This window comes from Oncorhynchus kisutch, linkage group LG25, assembly GCF_002021735.2.
Source record: "Oncorhynchus kisutch isolate 150728-3 linkage group LG25, Okis_V2, whole genome shotgun sequence".
Classification (NCBI taxonomy): Eukaryota; Metazoa; Chordata; class Actinopteri; order Salmoniformes; family Salmonidae; genus Oncorhynchus; species Oncorhynchus kisutch.
Genome location: NC_034198.2, coordinates 33984476 through 34001772, shown reverse-complemented (window position 1 = coordinate 34001772; position 17297 = coordinate 33984476). Strand labels below are relative to the sequence as shown.

Genomic DNA, 17297 nt, shown 5'->3' with positions numbered 1-17297 from the left:
ATAAAAACACTATCAATAAGGATTTCACATCAGACATTCCCATAGATTCTTTCCCAGATTTGACACAAATGCCCCAAAACAACATCCAAGCCTAGCGCCAACAAATTGTCAATCGAAACCAATACAAACCCAGCTCTTTTAGGTGAGGGGAAACCATGCTAGACATGAAGGATGAAAATGAAGTACACCTCACCTTGGTAGGCTAGTTTGAATCCCTGCCTGTTTTCAGAGTGGTCACTGTAGAAGTGAATCACGGTCTCATGTGTTGTACTCAGCAGGTTGGGCGGCAGCTGACTTCCGCTAAACTGTCCAATCAGAGAGCTGCTGTGCTGCGGCCCATTTCGCACCTCTAAAAAATCATGGTTGTCTTCAGAGGAGAAGTTGAAGAACTGAATATGAGCCCCTGTAAAACATAGAAACATTATATGAAATACACTGTATGGACAAAGGCTTTGGTTGATGGACTATGTTTATTTCACAACCAAAACATGCATCAAAACATTCCCACTGTCTTTGAAAGTTACGGGCAAGTCTATGGGTCAAATGTCCCCTCCCCTACTGAAATTCAAAAGATGCTAACACCTGATCGTGATTTTGTGAAATCATGATTTGTCCAAATAACCAGTGATGAAAAATCCAAACACTGGAAATACTGCTGCTCGTTTGCCCACACATCCCATTTTTGTGCTCAAACTGCCCAAACAGTTTGAGCTTCTACTTTTAAAAGTCCACCTTTCCAGAAATATGTCTCTCACTGTTGCCGCTTGTTATAGATCTCCCTCAGCCCCCAGCTGTGCCCTGGACACCATATGTGAATTAATCGCCCCCCATTTATCTTCAGAGTGCATACTGTTAGGTGACCTAAACTGGGATATGCTTAACACCCCGGCCATCCTACAATCTAAGATAGATGCCCTCAATCTCACACAAATATCATGGAACCTACCAGGTACAACCCTAAATCTGTAAACACGGGCACCCTCATAGATATCATCCTGACCAACCTGCCCTCTAAATACACCTCTGCTGTCTTCAAGCAGGATCTCAGCGATCACTGCCTCATTGCCTGCATCCGTAATGGGTCCGCAGTCAAACGACTACCCCTCATCACTGTCAAATGCTCCCTAAAACACTTCAGCGAGCAGGCCTTTCTAATTGAACTGGCCCAGGTATCCTGGAAGGATATTGACCTCATTCCGTCAGTAGAGGATGCCTGGTTATTCTTTAAAAGTGACATCCTCACCATCTTGAATAAGCATGCCCCATTAAAACAATGTAGAACTAAGAACTGATATAGCCCTTGGTTCACTCCAGACCTGACTGCCCTTGACCAGCACAAAAACATCCTGTGGCGTACTGCATTAGCATTGAATAACCCCCACGATATTAAACTTTTCAGGGAAGTTAGGAACCAACATATACAGGCAGTTAGGAAAGCAAAGGCTAGCTTTTTCAAACAGAAATGTGCATCCTGTAGCATAAATTCCTAAAAGGAGAATAAGAGCACCTCCTCCAAGCTGCCCACTGCACTGAGGCTAGGAAACACTGTCACCACCGATAAATCTACGATAATCGAGAATTTCAATAAGCATTTTTCTACAGCTGGCCATGCTTTCCACCTGGCTACCTCTACCCCGGTCAACAGCTATGCACCCCCCACAGCAACTTGTCGAAGCCTCCCCCATTTCCCCTTCACCCAAATCCAGATAGCTGATGTTCTGAAAGAGCTGCAAAATCTGGACCCCTACAAATCAGCTGGGCTAGACAATCTGGACCCTCTCTTTCTAAAATGATCTGCCGCAATAGTTGCAACCCTTATTACTAACCTGTTCAACCTCTCTTTCATATCGTCTGCGATCCCTAAAGATTGGAAAGCTGCCGCAGTCATCCCCCTCTTCAAAGGAAGAGAAACCCTAGACCCAAACTGTTACAGACATATATCTATCCTACCCTGCCTTTCTAAAGTCTTCGAAAGCCAAGTTAACAAACAGATCACCGATGATTTCGATGCCCACTGTACCTTCTCTGCTATGCAATCTGGTTTCCCGAGCTGGTCATGGGTGCACCTCAGCCACGCTCAAGGTCCTAAACAATATGATAACCACCACCGATAAAAGACAATACTGTGCAGCCGTATTCATCGACCTGGCCAAGGCTTTCGACTCTGTCAACCACCGCATTCTTATCGGCAGACTCAACAGCCTTGGTTTCTCAAATGACTGCCTCGCCTGGATCACCAACTACTTCTCAGACAGAGTTCTGTGTGTCAAATCGGAGGGCCTGTTGTTCGGACCTCTGGCAGTCTCTATGGAGGTGCCACAGGGTTCAATTCTCGCATCATTCTGTATACTTCTGGCCCTTCTTTGGACACTGTGTTAACAAACCTCCAGATGAGCTTCAATGCCATACAACTCTCCTTCCGTGGCCTCCAACTGCTCTTAAATACAAGTAAAACTAAATGCATGCTCCTCAACTGATCGCTGCCGGCACCTGCCCGCCCTTCTAGACTGTGAACTCTCCTTTCAGACTCACATCAAGCATCTCCAATCCAAAATTAAATCTAGAATCGGCTTCCTATTTCACAACAAAGCATCATTCACTCATGCTGCCAAACATACCCTCGCAAAACTGACTATCCTACCGATCCTTGACTTCGGCGATGTCATTCACAGAATAGCCTCCAACACTCTACTCAGCAAATTGGATGCAGTCTATCACAGTGCCATCCATTTTGTCACCAAAGACCCATCCACTACCCACCACTGCGACCTGTATGCTCTCATTGGCTAGCCCTCGCTTCATATTTTTGTCGCCAAACCCACTGGCTCCAGGTCATCTATAAGTCTTTGCTAGGTAAAGCCCCGCCTTATCTCAGCTCACTGGTCACCATAGCAGCACATGCTCCAGCAGGTATATTTCACTGGCCACCCCCCAAAGCCAACTTCTCCATTGGCCGCCTTTCCTTCCAGTTCTCTGCTGCCAACGACTGGAACGAATTGCAAAAATCACTCAAGCTGGAGACTCATATCTCCCTCACTAACTTTAAGCATCAGCTGTCAGAGCAGCTTACAGAGCATTGCACCTGTACATAGCCCATCTGTAAATAGCCCACCCAACTGCCTCATCCCCATATTATATATTTTTTATTCTCCTTTGCACCCCAGTATCTCTACTTGCACATTCATCTTCAGCACATATATCACTCCAGTGTTTAATTGCTCAATTGTAATTATTTCGCCACTATGGCCTATTTATTGCCTTACCTCCCTAATCTTACTTCATTTTCACACACTGTATATAGACTTTCTATTGTGTTATTGACTGTGTGTCTGTTTATTCCATGTGTAACTCTGTGTTGTTTGTGTCGCTCTGCTTTGCTTTTTCTTGGCCAGGTCGCAGTTGTAAATGAGAAATTGTTCTCAACTGGCCTACCTGGTTAAATAAAGGTGAAATGTAAAAATAATAATAATTGATTCCTTCTTGACAGATTCTACAGTACCAGTTACTGTATGTTTAGACAGATCTGTTCACTATAGATTACCTAAAGTGTTAACTATTAACAGTGATGTTGTGAAATGTGTTGTAATCATGTAATGCATTTAGCAGACATTACTTTGGCTCATTTAATGTGCTTTTGACCTACTGTACCAACCTTTTTTGTCAAGCTACATCATGTTTGCATGTTGAGAAAAACTCTTCAACTCACTAATATGTTATGATGGTAGAAATTATTCAGCAATCTAATACTGAGTTCAGCTCATGTTTTTCCAGGGGAGACACAGAAATGGGAAATGAATACAATACAATCATTTTTTTCTGTTATGTTATGTTCGGTTATTCCAAGTGTAGCAAAGGTCTGATGCTGGAAGAAAGCATTTGCCACTTGGTGATGCTTAGGAGAATCCTTTGAACGATAATCTTGTTGTTATGCAGCCATGTACCTCTTTCTCACAATGCTTTATCCTACCCATTCTGTCTGTCCTAAAAGCTGTCATCAGCGTCTGCAAAGCCTCTTGTGTATTTTTAAAAAATATACATATAATTTTTTTTAAATATTGGGCCCTGTAAACAACACAATCTAATGCATTGTTGATACACACACACAGCACAAAATGATAATTCTTGTTCTTACTTGTGAAGTTCTTGCTTGATAGGGCAGAAAATTGCTTTTGGATACAGTATACAATATTTTTCTTGGGTTAGGTAGAGAGAATTTTTTGTGCTCAGACGAAAGCCTGAATAGCTTTATAAATCACACACAATTACCTTGTTAACATCTGGAGTGTTTACTTTGTTCTGGAGTCATTTGAACTGTGAAGCACCGCAAATATGTGGGCTGCAACCCACAGCTCTCTTGTAAATTGCTAAACTGACTGCAAATGTCTCAAAATGTAGATAGAGAAAGAGGATAACTGAAGGGGATCCATTTCCAAAAGGAAGATGTCACAGAACAACAACAACATTTTGTTAGTTCCAGGGAGAGATGTAAATCCTGAATATATTGTCTATTAATGTTCTGCATTCAAATCAAATCAAATTGTATTGGTCAGTATGGTTAGCTTTGTTAAAATCCCCAGCTACAATAACTGCAGCCTCTGGTTTCCAGTTACACGGTTGTGACCATAATCTAAGAGAATTCTCTTGGAAGATAATACGGTCGGCATTTGATTGTAAGGAATTCTAGGTCGGGTAAGCAAAGTAATTTAGGAAGTATGGTATGGTTTTGGTATTATGTAATGTTCCATGTTTTGTGTGGAGCCCAGGAAGAGTAGCTGCTGCTTTTGCAACAGCTAATGGAGATTATTGCAAAAATGATATAAAAATAAATCTATTATCTCTGGCATTACTAAAATGCCAGAGGCTTCTTATCATTATCGTTATCATAGCAGGTTCCTCACCATATCCAACTGGTAAAAGAATCCTCCATGTACAATCCATGTTACCAGGGTAGTTGCCAGGGAATCCAGGACTTAAAATAACATTGGCCAAGTCAACCACTGTTCCACCGCACTTTGCTGGAAAATAAAAATGCACATAATGTGTGGCACACGTTGAAAAAATATTGCAGACAATGAATAACACTGAAACAGTAAACCATTGCCTTGAATGTGACCACTTCCAAGTAAAAGTTCTTACCAATGCAGAGAGGGGGAGGGTAGTTCCAGCGCCGCACGGTCCCTGGCATACAGGATATATGAGAGTGGCCCTGGAAAATAGAAAGGTAGGATGTTTCTCTCTATAAATGTAAAGGTAGGGGGTTTCTCTCTATAATGTAAAGGTAGGGGGTTTCTCGCTATAATGTAAAGGTAGGGGGTTTCTCTCTATAATGTAAAGGTAGGGGGTTTCTCTCTATAATGCGAAGGTAGGGGGTTTCTCTCTCAGATGTAAAGGTAGGGGGTTTCTCTCTATAATGTAATGGTAGGGGGTTTCTCTCTATAACGTGAAGGTAGGGGATTTCTCTCTATAATGTAAAGGTAGTATATTTCTCTCTATAATGTGAAGGTAGGGGGTTTATCTCTATAATGTAAAGGTAAGGGGTTTCTCTCTATAATGTGAGGGTTGGGGGTTTATCTCTATAATGTAAAGGTAGGGGGTTTCTCTCTCAGATGTGAAGGTAGGGGGTTTCTCTCTATAATGTAAAGGTAGGGGGTTTCTCGCTATAATGTAAAGGTAGGGGGTTTCTCTCTATAATATGAAAGTAGGGGGTTTCTCGCTATAATGTAAAGGTAGGGGGTTTCTCTCTATAATGTGAAGGTAGGGGGTTTCTCTCTATAATGTAAAGGTAGGGGGTTTCTCTCTCAGATGTAACGGTAGGGGGTTTCTCTCTATAATGTAAAGGTAGGGGGTTTCTCTCTATAATGCGAAGGTAGGGGGTTTCTCTCTCAGATGTGAGAAGGTAGGGGGTTTCTCTCTCAGATGTGAGAAGGTCGGGGGTTTCTCTCTATAATGTGAAGGTAGGGGGTTTCTCTCTATAATGTGAAGGTAGGGGGTTCTCAGAACACTGAACTCAAAGACAAATCAAAGTTTGCCGAGTTGCCGAGTTGACTTTGCATACTAGACATGCGACACATCACACAATGTCTTTACACATTGACTTAGGGGATAAAGCTTAGCAGCACGTTGACACAGCAGTGGGAACACAGTACAGCTCTCACCTGCAGCATGTATCCTGGTTCACAGCTGAATGACACCACCTCATTGACCATGTACCTGTCCGCTGTTTTGATGCCATTGGCAGGCACCACTGGCTCCGGACAGGCAGTGAGACCAACGGCTAGATGAAGCAGAGACATAAAAAAAGGCCTCATCATGCCTGCTTAGATAAAGTACTTGATGTTGAACATCACATGAATGATTGGTCTTCAATACTCAGTGTGGTGATCCTGTTTTCATGTTTCAGAGAACAGTATTCCTCAAAGCTGGAGCAAGAAGAGGCAAACACATCGGTGAGTATTGTAAAGCCAAGTGGATATGATTATTGTATGCTGTCAACAGGCTCTGGTATAGCTTATAGCTATTAAAATAGATAAGATGATTATTGGTTTAGGATTTTTGTACGTTTGTTTAGTTTTCTATAGTTAAATCATTTGTCATTTGGATGGTTATAAACCCCCAGTCATAGGAAGGTAATGCAGATACATAACCACAGTCGGGTAGCAAGGGGCACAGGGTACTGACAACGTCATGAAACTGAAAGTGTATTTTGTGCTGTAGTGTGTAACCTTTGTCTCTATGCTTCTACATTTAGAACGCTAAAACAGTATTGTTATTAAAAAAAATCAGAAAATAGCATACCCACTGATCCGTGTTATTTAAATATGCATTGTGATTTTGTTCATTTCTTGAAAACATCTTCCAGTGGGTTAAAACTGTACACACTGCAGGAGGAGACAGTGAGAGAGTATGTTGCCATGACAACCACATTCGTCAAGCCAATGAAAGGAGATGCTGTATAAATTTGTCTTGTTTGGATTGCACCACTCAGCAGGTAGCACCGTGCAGTTGTGAGTGTGTGTAAAACTCTCTCATTATTTTTCTACCCATCAATAGCAAAGGACTTTCACCTGCGATGCCTACATTACCCAATACAACAAAAGCCAACAGACACTGTCACACTGCTAATGTGTAGGTGACTGTTTCAAACAGGGAAGCCCAAATGGCTGTGGGCGGCTAGGGCGAGACTAGGGAGATTAAACATTAGCTCTGGTTCAAGGAGAATTCACAGCAGAATTCGGAGCAAGTTACTTTCAATATATTCTAAGGAGCATGTACTCCTGTTCAGGAGGGAGTGAGCGGAAATGTACAGTATGCAACTGGTCAAAAAACAGTGAACCACAAAAAGAGCACTGGGCATTTCTTTAAATGCTAAGGCATCAGAACCCTGGCTTGTACCAAACTACTAACACATTTATTTAACGTTAGATCAATAACACTTGTTAATTCCAATTCCATCTAGCTGACACACGTTACACATACCAACCATTTGAAGTGTTTTTCTGCAGAATAAATCAATAAAATGCCACATGGCCATAGTCTCTCTCTCAGAGGATAAATGATAACCCTTGAGGGAAAGAATCTGACATTTTCTCTACAACCACAACGGACTGATCCAGGCAGGAATTCAGCCTTCAAGATCCAGAAAGTCAAACATTTAATACACTTGTCTCCTCACCCAAGCTCTAACAAATTCACCATCTTGATGTGTGATAAAAACACGTGGCGTGAATCTCATTTTAGATGTGGAACTTCGTAACTACCGTGCACAAGCCAGATTCAGTCTAGGATCATGAAGATGCAGCCACAGTCATCCAACGGTAAACATTCAGGATGAACCTAAAAGTCAATGACAACCATCTCTATGCAAATATAACAAGCTCCTCTTGTTCTGACAAAAAGTCACAAAGCTATTCTTATTTAATGATATCTACTTTTACAGTACACGTAGCTCTAGGTAAAAATGTATATTATATATACCATGGGTATGACGAAACATATTTTTTTACTGTTCTAATTACGTTGGTAACCAGTTTATAATAGCAATAAGGCACCTCGGGGGTTTGTGGTATATGGACAATATACCACGGCTAAGGGCTGTATCCAGGCACTCTGCTATTGCGTCATACATAAGAACAGTTCTTAGCCGTGGTATATTGGCCATATACACATTGGTGAAAAAAGTACTACATTCTCATACTTGTGTAAAAGTAAAGATACCTTAAAATGACTCAAGTAAAAAAGTCACCCAGTGATACACTACTTGAGTAAAAGTCTAAAAGTATTTGGTTTTAAATATACTTAAGTATCAAAAGTAAAACCAGACGGCACCATTTTCTTGTTCATTTTAAATTGACGGATAGCCAGGGGCACACTCCAACACAATCGAAGCATTTGTGTTTAGTGAGACCGCCTGATCAGAGGCAGTAGGGATGACCAGGGATGTTCTCTTGATAAGTGTGTGAATTGGACATTTTCCTGTCAAAATGCAATACGTACTTTTGGGTGTCAGGGAAAATGTATGGAGTAAAAAGTACATTATTTTCTTTATGAATGTAGTGAAGTAAAAGTAGGCCAAAATATAAAATAGTAAAATAAAGTACAGATACCCCAAAATACTTGAAATTACTTTACACCACTGCATATACCACACCTCCTCGTCACTTATTGGTTAATTATACAGTTGATGTCCTTTACAAAACACTGGCTCTCCCCTATTCTGCATAACATCCTAGAAATGGCATGGCTATATCAGGCATAACGCTTCCAGGAAGACATCCTGCCAATGATGTGTATTAATATAGAAGACAATTGGCAAAGAATACATACTAAATTGGCCTAAACTTCTTTCATTTGTAACATCCTGACATTCTCAGCATGTCTCAGTTTTGTCCAAAGCCATTAGTAAGGGCCACATTAGATTTTCTGCCATGTTTTAGCTTCATTTGAACAGATCGATTGATTGAGGAGACATTCTCATTTACAACAACGACTTGGAAAGGGAAGTGTTGCTATGGAGAGGCGAAGGGTTAAACGAGGTTGCCGTCGCAATGATTGTATTAAGGAGGTTCCAGGTTGGCAACTGAGCAAGGACTCCTGGGTTAACAAGCCTAATCTAGCATGTATGGTTGTGTAGTGACCAGAAGGAGTCATGCCCTGTGTTAAGTATCTCCTCTTCATGCAGCAGTGAGAGAAATAATCAATCTCTAATCAAGATAAGACTGATTAAAAAACGTTGGTACGTTTCCTGGTTAGATCCCTTACGGTTGATGCTGTTTGACTGGGCTATTCAACCATATACTTACGGCGGCTAGATGTAAAAAAGGGTTATTATTACTTCCACATGCTTCGGGAGAACTGTATAAAAAAGCAACGCACACACACCAATAAAGCACTTTTCTTCATATTAAATGTTGCTAAAAGTAATCAGGAAAGAAGTGGAGGACGCTCAGTCAACGTGAGTCGAGGTGCAACCAAGATGTTTTATCATCATTGAAAAGGTAAGGGCGCAACTCTCGCTCACCACTGTCATGACGTTGGCCTGCGGGTAGGTTCATGACAGTCATAAATACCTCTTCCCCCCTTTTTCTACCCTACTGATGTTACATTTGCAAACCCCTTGGTTAACAGAGATTCTGGGAACATCAGAAGGTGGGGGGAAATTAACTATATTCTGGTAATCCGACCAATTAAACATATGCGGTGGTACTTAATGGATATGATGTCAGTTCGGTTGTCATCTGAGACATTCACATCAATGATAAGATGACAAACTCTACAGCGGAAAGTCTAGACATCAGAGTTATCAGATTCACATGGAATTGATGGAATTGATTTTTTTCAATTGAAATGTTTGAATATTAATTTATTCGTGATGGGATGAAATGTGATTTTAGCTTCTAAAATGTGAGATTTGGGTTTTCACAAGGTTAGCGTTCTGCTCAATCAGTGGCCCGCCCCTGTGAAGAGTCATGGTTTATAAAACGTTTCAGACACACCCTTCTCGCTCCACTATATAAAACCTTGACGAAAATATAACCTCCTGTTCCGAGGATGTGAGGACGACGGTCCGATGTCAGAATGGTTCAGATAATAACTACAGAACGAAGCCAACGCAGGTTAGGAAGGAACAGACAGAGTATCCCGTCTACCACACAATGACGTTACTACAACGTATCCAATTGACAACCAGAGACATTCTTCAAAGGACTCGGTTGGGCAACACGGCCTTCCATCTACAACCAACCTACCGAAGCGCAGCTCAGAGTAAATATTTATTGCATTTTCCATTTCCAAATGGGAAGTAATTTAGAATGCATAAGATTCTGTATTTACGATAGCACAGCTTCTTCCTTTGTTACTCAGTCTTCCCGCTCTTTCACTCAAACCCAGCCCTTTTCTTTTGTGTAAGCACCTGTCATATCTGTTCCGCCCGCTAGGGACGTTTTCCTTTTTGACGTAATTTGTAATCAAGTTATGATTTAATTATGTGTATGTGTAATTCTGTGTGATTAGTTAGGTATTTAGTAAATAAATAATGAAACCCAATTTTGCATTGCTGATTCAACTTGTTAGCCAGGGTTTGTGCAGATAACCAAGAATTTTAATTTCAGATGAGACTGAATTAAGATGATGATTAATATTGACTGCTATTGATGTAAAATATTACTAGGTTTTTAAGAGTTTATTCGGAAGATAACAGCTCTATAAATATTATTTCGTGGTGCCCCGACTCTCTAGTTAATTACATTTACATGATTAGCTCAATTCGGAGAAATTATTTTAAAGAATAGCATGTCATATCACTTAAGGGTTATCAGACAGGGAAACAGAAGGGTTAGGGTTATCAGACAGGGAAACATAAGGGTTAGGGTTATCAGACAGGGAAACAGATGGGTTAGGGTTATCAGACAGAGAAACAGAAGGGTTAGGGTTATCAGACAGGGAAACAGAAGGGTTAGGGTTATCAGACAGAGAAACAGAAGGGTTAGGGTTATCATACAGGGAAACAGAAGGGTTAGGGTTATCATACAGCGAAACAGAAGGGCTAGGGTTATCAGAAAAGGCAGGTACGAGTTCCTGTGAGTTGTAGCTTTTAAGAATGAGGTCATAATATTTTTAGCATACATCGTTCAAATGCTAGAGCCAAATTCATGTGAAAAAACCCCCAAATAAATCAACATGCCACATAGGCGCTAGAAACCGCAAAAAAATGCTAGATACTGCTAGAAACCACACTACTGTATAGACAACCACAGTAGTGGTGTGTATTGTATTTGTCACAAAATACAACAGGTGTAGGCTTTACAGTGAAATGCTTACTTACGAGCCCTTTCTCAAGAACGCAGAGTTAAAAAGTAAGAACATTTGCAAATAAGAAAAAAATAGTAACACAATACAAGGAGTACCGGTACCGAGTCAATGTGCAGGGGTACAAGGTAGTTGAGGTAATATGTACATGTAGGTCGGGTTAAAAGTGACTAGGCAATCAGGATAGATAATAAACAGAGTAGTAGCAGTGTATGTGAAGATTGTGAAAGTGTGTCTATGTGTGAGTGTGTGTGTGTGGCGTCAATATGCATGTACGTGTGTGTGTTTTGTGTATGTGAGCGTATGTAATGTGAGACTGTTTTGGCACTGAAAGCCGGATTTTTGGAAGGGATTTTTTAATTTCTTAATGTTAAGAATTTATCAAAGGGATTAATAAATGGGCCGGATCTTGCCCGCGGGCCGCCAGTTGAACAACCCTGCTGGATCACATAGCACATAGGCTGCACATGGGGGATACACTTTTAAGTGGGCTGAGAGAGGGGAAATAGCCCGAATTGGGATCCCCACTGAGAGGACTTAGAGATAGTAGAAGAGGATGTTGAGGTGTAAGAATGAATAAGGTAAAATGGTTTACATCAGGACTGTCCACAGCAGCTAAAGGGCACTGTTTCTTCTGTTGAGACAGAGGCAGATGAGGCAAGCGGCCAGAGAGACAGACTATCTCTGATGCTATCAGTGTCCACACAGTACAGATTGGGAGCCCATTTCAGAGTTGAAAAGAGGAATTCCCATCAGGCTCCAACCCATGGTAAAAGGTAGTGAAATTGGATTTTATCAGCCAGTTTCCTTGGTATTTATTTTTTCGTTAACAGAATTGTTATCAGTGAATTACGCTGTACTTGTTGAACCATTTATGCTGACAGCTTTGGTAATTTTTCTAAAGCTTTCAAATGTCAAAATGCACATGCCTCACCCAGAGCTGCTTCATTTATAACATTCTAAAAGTAGAATGCCCCGTTGAGTGCTTTTGATTCAGAGTGTTAGCTGCACTGTAGGTGATGCTACTACATGTTCCAGAAGGAAGGAGAGAGAGAGAGAGAGAGAGAGAGAGAGAGAGAGAGAGAGAGAGAGAGAGAGAGAGAGAGAGAGAGAGAGAGAGAGAGAGAGAGAGAGAGAGAGAGAGAGAGAGAGAGAGAGAGAGAGAGAGAGAGAGAGAGAGAGAGAGAGAGAGAGAGAGAGAGAGAGAGAGAGAGAGAGAGAGAGAGAGAGAGAGAGAGAGAGAGAGAAGAGAGAGAGAGAGAGGAGAGAGAGAGAAAGAGAGAGAGAGAGAGGAGAGAGAGAGAGAAGTAAGCAACATTTTATTAGCCAAGAGGAAATCTTGTAGATTCCTTTATTTCACAGGGTCAGAGGATATGGAGAAAATGAATGTTTCATGATGAGACACACAGTGTACTCACTTTTGTACTCAAGGTGGAATCCAGCAGCAACAACACTGATATCACTCTGGAAGTGGAGGTAGAGCTGGTTGGAGGTACTGTTCAGCAAGGCTGGAGCAGTTGTACCTGAAATACATCACACAGGAGAAGTCTACATTCATCTCAATGTTGCAATTCTGAATATATATAGATGTTTTCTGGAGGGTTGGTTCGTCAAGTGACTACAGTTTATATCAATGGCCAAAACAGAATAAGGTGACCAGCTCTTCACTATTCTATGGACATTTTCCCTCCTCTATAAAATACTTTCCTTTTTGGAGGTCAACCAAATGAAAAGAGGGGAAAGGGGGGAAGGGGAATAAAAAAACATGCTTTGAAATTCTAACAGACAATAGTCACTGAAGTTTGTTTCTGTTCTTCAGTATCTGAGCTCCCAGGGGAGTGTTCTCATCAAATGTTTCCAAGGGGCAGTCAACCATACCACCACAGATAGGAAAAGTAAAAATGTTAAAAGTCTACAGAGCTCAAAGGGAACCATCTATGCATAGTCACTTTGATAACTCTACCTACATGTACATATTACCTCAATTACCTCGGCTAACCGGTGCCCCCGCACATTGACTCTGTACCAGTACCCACTGTATATAGCCTCGCTATTGTTATTTTACTGCTGCTCTGTAATTATTTGTTACTTTTACTTCTTATTCATATATATATATAGATATATACTGTATATTTGTTTAAACTGCATTGTTGGTTAGGGCTTGTAAGTAAGAATTGTGACAAATACAATGTGATTTGATCAGGTTGGTAGATATCCTATGTTTTTGGATGATGTGCTTTGGCTCAGGCTGCTGAAAATCAGAACACAGTGTTCATCATGAGTAAGCAAACATGTGGTTGAAAAATATCGTATATGCGGTTATATAACCTGAAACAGTGTCATTCATCACTTGTGTCAAACTTTATAATAGCAATAAATCTCTGGTGTCTTGGGCATTGGTCAGTTTAATAAAGAAATGTTGAAACTCCCCTGGGCAGATTGAAGATACAGCAACATATTCTGTTGAGACACCAGCTTTTATATTTTCAGGATATTATGTTCAAACCCCAGCTCACAAGTTCTGTGACATAGTTAGAGAAAGCAATTATTTTTATTCTCTTCATCGATGTCACACATAGCGTTACAAAAACCTGGTAATAAAAAATAAATAGGTTTTCCATAAACCCTGGTTGGAAAATTCCTGCCATCAGGAGGGAATAAACAGGACATCTGAAATCCTCCAACCAGGGTTTCTGGAAAACCGTGGAACGTTTCCAGAATTCTGCAACCCTATTATTACATTTGTATCCTCGGAGGCCATCTTCACAGGTTGTAACGCTATGCTATGAGACAGCAATATACCCTTCACTCATTCATGACAAAACGTAGACTAACTTAACACGTTTATAATCAATCACATGAATAACTCTGATGAAATGACTAAAGCTCTCCTGCAAAATACTGACTTGAAAGACATTAAGATATGTTCACCTGCAAATCATGTCAGTGAGCTACCAAGTTTGCAATGGGTTTCTGTAATGCTATGGGATCCAGCATAGTATGGCAGTAGAGGAACGGGCGGGCATAAAATTGTCTGAGTACATTATGCTGATGATTGCAGTCTGTAAAATGCTCCTTTGCGCTTGAATGACTTGACTAATAATTTCTGGATGAAGTTTGACAGCTCTGTAAAGCTCATCCGCTGTCCAGCTATTCAGAGGTCCATCATCTCTATTAGTGAGACGGCATCTCCAGTGTTTCCAGAGCTTGTCAGATAAGTCACAGATGAGCTTAAAATGCACTTTGCGGGATTGAATCTGGCACATTTAGTATTATTAGGCAGTCTAGAACCTTATGATTAAAGAAATTATTGATGTGAACTTTCAGCCGGGAAGCAGGGTAATTTTATGTTTTGTAAAGTTGGAAAACCAATCTTGAAATACAATTTACCATATATATATTTTTTACATTAACCATTTGGCAATCATCTCTAAACATGATGAAACAAAACCCCATCGATAGCCACAATGGCCACAGAATGAGAGAGGTATAGACATAAACCCAATCAATAGCCACAATGGCCACATAATGAGAGTGGTATATAGACATAAACCCAATCAATAGCCACAATGGACACAGAATGAGAGGTATACAGACATAAACTGTCGCTATCGAGCGACGGCAACAGTAAATGAGCAACTACCCGGGCTATCTGCATTGACTCTTTTGACTCATCACATACACTGCTGCTACTGTTTATTACCTGTCATGTTGCCTAGTCACTTTATCCCTACCTACAGTATATGTACATGTCTACCTCAATTACCTCGTACCCCTGCACAGCGACTCAGTACTGGTATACCGTGTACATAGCCAAGCTATTGTGTATTTATTCTTTGTTTTATTCTTTTTATATAATTTCAATTTTTTTCTCTTTACATTATTGGGAAGGGCCTGTAAGTAAGCATTTCACTGTTAGTCTACACCTATTGTTTATGAAGCATGTGATGAATACAATTTGATTTGATCTTTGGAGTCCTATAAAATGTATTTCAGATTGTGGATTTAATTACTTTTGCAGTGAATACTTACATTTGAAGTATGATTAATTATTAAATATTTCCATCGATCACAAATGAATCATGCTTCAAATGTAAGTATCCACGGCAAAAGCAATTAATGCTACAATCTGAAATCAATTTGAGGCAAGGAATACCAAACTATGCAACAACAGCAGCTACTGTGAAGTGGACTTTTCAACAAATATCACGTTTACCATTTTTCAACAGCATATCCTCATCATTTGCACATTCTACTGTTTAATAGTAGTAATAGGGGGATAGTGGTAAACAGAAAAGATAAGCCTCATTCAATTGTAATCGAATTGGTATTTGATTAAGTGTGATTAATCCTGTATGATACATCATGCAAAAAGGAAGGCGACAGAGAACACAAAGCATTTCCGACAGTTTAATTAAGAGAATTATCCTAATGGATTTGTAACTAAAAGAAGAATAAAAAGACTGATTATAATGGTGAGGATGTCAAGGATGTAAAGGCAGACCACACAACGATGAAGGGGAAACTGTGCATCTTAACGTGTCACTGCACACGATACGGCCTCTCTCTTATTCCCTCCTAATGTCACTGATTACTGATTTGGAGACATTTCACCGATGTTAAAGATGACTCAGTGCCTGTGCCATTTGGACAACCCAGCTCAAAATGGAGGTAAATTACCATTGTATTTTCCTTTAGATTCAATGAGTCATACACAACCGTCACCAGGTGTTCTCTGACATCATTATTTATTTATTCGCTAGATGGCCTAGACAACCATTTTTTTGTTGCATTTAAAACCTTGGCTTAGAGGAGTGCGGCAGTGGTGAACCTCGTGAACTAATACATTCAGAATGATATCTTAGCATAGACATTTTGCCTTAAAGCCACATGACTCCCTAGTTGTCTGACCTTTTCTAAGCCTGTTGTTGTGACACTAGCTGAGTTCATTACAGGCTTGTAGAAGGCATTGCTCGGGGCATGGCTACACGTATATCCATTGGGAGGCACAAAAAAGGTTAATCCCCCCTTTCCCGCTGCAGGAGATCCCCTCCTGCTGGAGAGACCATGGTAATCAAATCAAATCAAATGTTATTCGTCACATTGAAATGTTAGTCTTCCCAGAGAGAAATAAAATTGTGAAATAATAGAAAAGTAAAACATGTAATAATATAAGTAATAACAAATACACAATGAGTAACATTAACTTGGCTATATACACGGGGTACCAGTACAGAGTCAGCGTGCAGAGGTACGAGCTAATTGAGGTAGATATGTACAAAAACTAGGAATAAAGTGACTAGGCAACAGGATAGATAATAAATAGTAGCAACAGCATATGTGATGAGTCAAAAGAAGTTAGTGCAAAAATGGTCAATGCAGAGATCCGGGTAGCTATTTGGTTAACTATTTAACTAACTATTTAGCAGTCTTATGGCTTGGGGGTAGAAGCTGTTCAGGGTTTTTGGTGCATCGGTACCGCTTGCCGTGTGGTAGCAGAGAGAACAGTCTATCACTTGGGTGACTAGAGTCTTTAACAATTCTTAGGGCCTTCCTCTGACACCACCTGGTATAGACGTCCTGGATGGCAGGGAGGTCAGCCATAGTGATGTACTGGGCCATACACACTACCCTCTGTAGCACCTTACGGTCGGATGCCAAGCACTTGCCATACCAAGAGGTGATGCAGCCTCTTAAGAGGCTCTCAATGGTGCAGCTGTATACCTTTTTGAGGATCTGAAGGGCTATGTCAAATCTTTTTTGCCTCCTTAGGGAGAAGAGGCGTTGTCCTGCCCTCTTCACGACTGTGTTGATGTGTGTAACAGATGTGTCCATTCTCACATCTATATTTTCTAACATAAAGGATGTGTAGTTTTGACCCACAGGAGGACATCCTAAAATATCACAGATGGGGAGGCTTGACAACATAACCTGCCATGGAAATCCCCCACAGTTTAACACTCCCACACAGCTAACACCTATCAGTTGGCATT

General features: G+C 40.7%; 1 protein-coding gene across 1 annotated transcript in view; it reads right to left on the bottom strand.

The window, feature by feature from the left end:
• Positions 1 to 17297, bottom strand: part of LOC109870209 (CUB and sushi domain-containing protein 1) — a 291027-nt gene that overhangs the window by 41713 nt on the left and 232017 nt on the right. Inside the window, exons 37-41 of the mRNA XM_031804842.1 lie at positions 12723 to 12827; positions 6156 to 6274; positions 5137 to 5206; positions 4899 to 5015; positions 194 to 403 (exon numbers count right to left, since the gene is read on the bottom strand). Of these exons, the coding sequence (XP_031660702.1) occupies positions 194 to 403; positions 4899 to 5015; positions 5137 to 5206; positions 6156 to 6274; positions 12723 to 12827 (621 nt within the window). The remainder of the gene's footprint in view (positions 1 to 193; positions 404 to 4898; positions 5016 to 5136; positions 5207 to 6155; positions 6275 to 12722; positions 12828 to 17297) is intronic.